At 33.2% G+C, this 6,842-nt stretch overlaps 1 protein-coding gene across 1 annotated transcript; it reads right to left on the reverse strand.

Moving 5' to 3' along the window:
• Window positions 1-629: 629 nt before the first annotated feature.
• Window positions 630-6,329, reverse strand: LOC105230908 (methanethiol oxidase). The gene is made up of 6 exons (XM_011211926.4): window positions 6,172-6,329; window positions 5,567-5,730; window positions 1,962-2,434; window positions 1,356-1,848; window positions 1,159-1,284; window positions 630-1,078 (listed from the first exon to the last, which is right to left on the reverse strand). Exons 1-6 carry the CDS (start codon window positions 6,182-6,184, stop codon window positions 881-883), a joined length of 1,467 nt encoding a protein of 488 aa, XP_011210228.2. The 5' UTR covers window positions 6,185-6,329; the 3' UTR covers window positions 630-880.
• Window positions 6,330-6,842: the final 513 nt, after the last annotated feature.

Here is a 6,842-nt window from a genome sequence, read left to right on the forward strand (position 1 = left end):
TATAAATATATCCCGAAAATATCAAAGCCATCGACAACATAGCTTTTTTTTAATTTCCAAAAATCGTCGTATTTAAGGATGTCACACTAGGCGTGCCCCTTAAATGATGTAGGATAAACTGTGATGTACTTAGCTCAAAAACTATATGAGCTAACTCAACAAAATATTATTAATATTGTATTATAAAAGAGGAAGACTTGGACAACATTTGGTTTCAGCAGGACATACAGCAAACGCTACACTCAGTCTTTTACGCCCTATCTTCGAAATTTAAAATTTTATATGGCCCACCCTATATTACCCAAAAATGGTGAGCTTATTACTATACAAACAGGTTGCGATGCCAGAAGAGAGTAGGAAAGGTCACATGGCTTTTGTCAACTCAGGAGCGCAGTTGGAGATTTTATAGGAAACCATAGTCTTGTGTCTTTGACTAAAATTTAGTGTTGTATTTAGTTTCCGTCACTTCAAACTAGTTTACAGAACTTATGAAGAGCTTTGACAACTGAGTTTGATATCGCTGTATCTTTAGTGATCTACCACACTATATACATACATACATATATGGTCACTCAAATAATCGTCTATTAATCAAAATATTACATAAACATAATAAACAACTCAAATAATTGCATTTTAAAATTTATTCATTAACACTTTGCATTACATAATTGACAATTCATTTCGAATGAAATGTCTTGTTTGAAGTTTACAAAAACGAAAATCGCACAGTTAGAAAGCCATTCTTGACACATAAAGCCGCCTTCCATGCTATGAATGAGATATATATGTAATTGTTTGCAATGCGCTGATTTCCGTAATTTTTTACTGAAATTTTCAGCGAATTGACGATAACATTGACTCCTACATTTTACAAAACTCATTTTTCATCGTTAGCCAACCAAATGTCGGAGGTGCAATCACCACCTGGATAACGCATTTCGTGGGGTAATGCCGGTCCATATGGTTCATTACCGAAGTCAACTAGGAAATCCTCATTCAACTTTAAGCCACCATTAACGACATCAATGTCAATTTGAATTATGGTTCCGCCTTTCTCAACCATCGTCGGATAGAACTGTTTGAAGAAATATGGAAAAAACACAAGTGAATAATCTAGTTCTTAAAAATGAATTTTTCGATGTTTTAAACACATACCTGCTTATCCCAAGGGGAGAAAAGTGAAGATGAAACGTACAAACGTTTGCCATCCAAAGAAAGTTGCATCATTTGCGGTCCTCCCTCAAGTCTGCGGCCTTTAACAAAGCGTGGTTCAGGACGTTTCTAACCATTATTAATAGATGATTGGAAATTAAATAATAATTTAATTATTATAATAGTTCTAAATGACTAACCGTAAGTTCTTTATCTTCAAGCACTTCCACATTCTTCCAGTCTTCACAAATGAAACCTCCCAAAAATAATTGACCGGTTAAGCGTGGATTTTCTGGATCAGTAACATCATATTGACGCAGATCACCGTGCAGCCAACAATTTACATAAAGATATTTGTCATCCAATGAAAGCACTATGTCGGAAACCATGCCGTTCATAATCTCTGGCTTGCCACCATCAATTGAAATCAGCTTTCCAGGTATGTCAATAACTTTTTTTGCTATAAATTCATCGGAATCGGGTTTCTTTTTGAAATAGTATATGTTTGCGTTCAAACAACAGCCAACAAATCCATCCGGACGTTTGGGATTGTGCATAAAACGAACTTCCAATGGTGTTGTACCGTCCTCACCCAAATCAATGGTTTGGTATAGGGTATGCGTTGACCATTTGTAAAAATTCAATCGACAACCATATTGTGTCATATCATCGAGATCTTCGGTACGCCAACCACTATTAAAATATTTTATAAAAGGGAAGAAACAGAGAAGGAAGATGTCAATCGGTACATTCTTTGTCAAAAACTTTATATCGATTTTGAATAACATAGTTGGGACATAACTTACCGTTTAAACTTTTTGGGTGCGCCCCATTCCGTTGATACCATTACATCAAAATATGGTTGATACCAAAAGTCATAGCCACATAATGCCACTTGGTTGCCCTTAGTCCATGTGCCGACACAATTGAAATTATTCGTTTCGAAGAGAATAAAATCGCCCTTGGCATTACCCTCAGCATCGCCCAGCGTTGAAATCATTACATTACCATCAGCCAGACAATGCGTTGTATGCGGCGCAGTTACGTTATGTTGCTTGAATACATCTCCATCTATGGTCTTGTATAAAGAGGGCTTGCGTGGATCAGTCGCCACATCCATTATGTAAATGAAATCGGAAATAATCGAAGGCAAAATAAGTTTGTCACGCTTCGGTATTTGTTTAGAATTCTCATCCACATAGTAGCAGCTGGAGCAAGCATTCCAGCCCGAGTGATGGAGTTCATTGCCTTTGCGATTGGTAAAGGTTCTATGAATTACCTAAACATCAAATGATATGAGAGATATGAAAAATGTTGATATTATAAACATTTATTTATATATATATATATATGCATATATGCATTGAAATTTTTAAATATGAGAGAGTGACAAAATGAACAAGCAACTGGCATAAGTTACATAAATTGGTATACTCAAATATTAAAAAGAATAATAAAATTAGAATAGTGTTGAAATTTACATTGGTTTTCGAAAAAGTTTGCCTGATTAAAAAGCGGATAGTCAAATCATTTATATCTTGATATACCGCATGTACTTAAATTTGTGGCAAACAGAAAAATATAAAGTATACAGTTTACTTCCAAAATATGGTTTACAATTCAAAACATGTTGATTTACATGAGTTCATAATGTGTGCTTAAAACTCTTTGCTATATAACGTAATTTGCTACTAACTCTGATATTTTGGTTATGTACCACAGTTAAAATCGCTTGAATGCAACAGGGTTGCTTAAAGACTTTGGCAATGCTGATATTGTGAAGTGCCATTTAACGGACCCATGGAAATCTTGATACTCAACTACAAATCGCTCATTTGCTGCAAGACCGGCATAAATCAAAAAACGCGGTTTTTGAGTTAATGCTGCAGAATTGTTCGTTATTCATATGAATACCTCTTATATGCTCCGCTTGAGAAGAGGTGTAAGGTTGGAGTCACCGTGTAAGGTTGTAGTCAGTTGAAAACTTTAAACGCGTTTTCTGGAAAATCGATTTTTTTGACTTATGCCGGTCTTGCAGCAAATGAGCGAAATGTTCTCAGTAAGAAGAGACAAGCTAAAAGCTTACACTTTTTTTCGACGAGTCGTTTTATACTCTTTTCTATCTCAATAGAAGCTGGCGATAATGATAATGAATATTTCGGAGAAATCTCAATACCATATGTTTGGACAATATGCTTCAAAAATAGCTTCTAATTGTGTAGAATATAGATAAGGTGTATTTGTACTCATCCAATATGTTGCTACAGAGTATAATAGTTTTGTTCACCTAATAGTTGTACGTATCACCTAAAATTAAACGAGATAGATATACGAGTATAGATGGTATATGATCAGGATGAAGAGGCGAGCTGAAATCTCGGTGACTGTATGTCTGTCCATCCGTATCTTTATGAAACTTGGTATGCGGGTCCCTTAGTACAAAAAAAATTTCGAGTTTGTAGATGGGCGTAATCGGACCACTGCCACGCCCATAAAACGCCATTAACCGAAGAACTATAAAGTACCATAACTAAATTAAGTTAGAGAACTGTAATTTGGCACAAAGGATCGCAATAGCAAGGGGCATTTGTGGGCAAAAAATTTTGAAAAATCTGGCGTGACCCAACTCAAATATTATAAAAACTCCTACCGACAGTGTGAAATTAATGATAAGCCTGCTTACTCCTCATATAATGGTTAAACACTACTAAAAGCGCGACAAATTAATAACTAAATATGCCAGAGACGTTAAAATTTACCACTTTGATGGTATGAGAAGGTTTTATAGAAGCTGAGCTGAAAATTGGACTATAGGCGTGGCACCGTCTATTTTTTGGCGAAATCACATATCTCGAGACCTGACAAACCGATTTCGATTAAATTTGGTACGTGATATTCTTCTCATACGTCTACTTCCCATATAACACAGTTTTAAATTCCACTTGATTGAACAAATAAAGAAGTAATTAATAATTGTATAACGGGATACAAATTTTAACCAATAATTCTTCAAAGTATTCAAGCCCCTAAATACCGGCAATGTGGTATCCAGTGCCTATTGTTCGCCTGTGACTGAAAATATCCGTCGATGTCTGGGTTGTACATATGGTTGTAGCCGAACTTAGACCCTCCTTACTTGGTTCAATATAAAAATAATCTTTCATTTTAAAATATCAAAGCAAGTGTAATTAATGACTCTTGCCCTTTGATCTACATATGTACATACATACAAGCATATTCGAATCTACATCTGTCAGTGACTAGGCAAAAAGTTAATCGCTCATCTAGATAAGAAAGACACTTAAATCACTCTAGTCCGGCTTAGTAATTCATGTTTATAGTTACAAATTTTTTTCTAAAAGCTGTCAACGTTTTTTATGGATTGCCTAAAAAAAGTTTAAAAAACGTGTGCTACCGTTTGGTGACGTCTCCGTTAATTTGCCTAAATGGGCTCAAAAACTCACATGCCATGTTAATGAAGTTTACAAAAACAATCAGAGATTTACTCATTTCGTATGCATGTTCCAATCCGCATTAAAATGCGTACCAACTATTGACTGATACCGATTTATGTATGTAAATATGTTTAATAGATACATATGAATGAATATATAATATATGCAATTATTTAAATTTTTTTGGCTTGCTGACCGCGTACGAATTTTAAAGAAATAAATTAAGTTAATGAAGAATATTCAAAGAAAAGCAATCAGCAATTTGTATTTGAATCCAGTTGACACCTCTAAAAAATATCTTTTTTTGTTAAATATTTTTTTTTTAATATTATTGTCTTGGTACTAATATTTGTCAAATTTGTATTAATTTCTGATGTTCGGCTATTAGTTAATGTTTGATCTGACAATGATTGCATAAAGTAATATTTAAATAATTTTTTTAGTTATACTCTTTCGTGTACACTCAAATTAAAAATAAATAATAAAATTTTTAATTTCAGTCTCTGGGCACTTTATAAAATGAAGATTTAGTAATAATTTTTTTAATATCCTAGATTATAATATTTTAATAAATTGTGATGTTAACTAATATGTATTTGTTAAGCGCATATGGTAACTATATTTATATATTTTTTCAAAACGATGTGCACAGTTTAAAAATTAAGCAAAAATATATAATCCATACAGAGCAAGCAAAATTTGTACGTGATTTGTAAATGAATTATCTTTCACTATGTTATATATAATATACTACATATATATACCTGCTATGTCGGTAATTCTTGAATTCTAATTAATTTTTAATGGAATGAAATTCGCATAAAGCGAAAACAGTTTCTTTGATTTTAGAATTGGCTATGTATATGTATATATAAATTCTAAAATACAAATAATATTCATACATATGTATATACAAATATATATTGCTAACTAGGTAGCAATTTTTTATAACTGACCTGACAGTAAGTTGGACTTTCGGGATCCACATCCACAGTTGATAAGTAATCACCATGGGGCTCGTCTAGATTAGGCTGCACAGTAACGGTGTAGAGCAATTTTTCGCGAGGACCATTTTTCATGGCATCAAGTGGGCTCTTATAACCGGGACCATGGCAACAAGCTGGAAATAAAGACAGAAACAAGAAATGAAACTCTGTACACTCATGTAGTAGATAAGTGCTCATGCATATAACTACATAGTATGCTGTTATCATTCAAGTACTAATCACTTTTAAGCTTCTCCTATTTTTGCGTCTATAGCGCTAGATATTTCGGCACAGACAATTGAAGTAACTGCAAGTAGTTTCTTTATGAGATCTAAAAAGCTTTGTTTATCACTCGAAGTAAAGCACTAAGCCTCACTAACAATATACCTATTTTTGGTTATATACATGCACATATACATATATATATATTTATTTTCACTAATTTTTTGATAAAATTCGTCGGAGATCACACTGTTTTCTATGAAGCCAATCAAATATAGTTTTATACTTATTATATTATTTAATTTTCTACATGTGAAATCCTTTTAAAGTAATAAATAATATGAAGACCTTACCTTTGCTCGACATTTTTAGGGTTTTTCGGTTGTTAACAATTTCTTATTGCACGCAAAACGATCCACAACTGATCAAAGTCACTGAGCGACTGGCGTAAAGAAGGCAATAATTAAGCAAGTAAACGAAAACAAGTTGATAAACACGCGAAAGTGACAGCGCAGTAGATGCCCTCACAAACTTGAGAATATATACCATACAAGTATGTAAATAAAGAGAGCGTAAAATTTTCTCTTGGTGAAATTAAAGTATTCCCATTTTTGAGTTTAATCATTATAAAATGGGTAAACGGAGTCAGATACAATATACAAAAGTATTGTGCCGGCTTTCTCTCTCAATTAAAAGTTTTCATAAGTAGTTACACAAATGTGATTTTCTCCTCTAAAAACTTATTCTTTATCACAAGTAAACAATTGTGAGCGAGTTTCTCTTTAGAAATATCTCACTTACGGTTAATATATTATACTATGGAAAGTATGCTGAGAAATTAATTTTATATGTAGTGTAGTACATCTCAAGCATTATATGTATAGAGATAAGAGATTTTGACAGTTTTGTTTAGCCACTTTTTTGGTATGCGTTTGACAGCAAAGACATTAGTTCATGACGTCATGGACAAAAGCAGGGAAGGCAAAATGTTTACAACAATTATGGAAATTTGACAGTTTTATTT

Source organism: Bactrocera dorsalis, chromosome 2, assembly GCF_023373825.1.
Source record: "Bactrocera dorsalis isolate Fly_Bdor chromosome 2, ASM2337382v1, whole genome shotgun sequence".
Taxonomy (NCBI): Eukaryota; Metazoa; Arthropoda; class Insecta; order Diptera; family Tephritidae; genus Bactrocera; species Bactrocera dorsalis.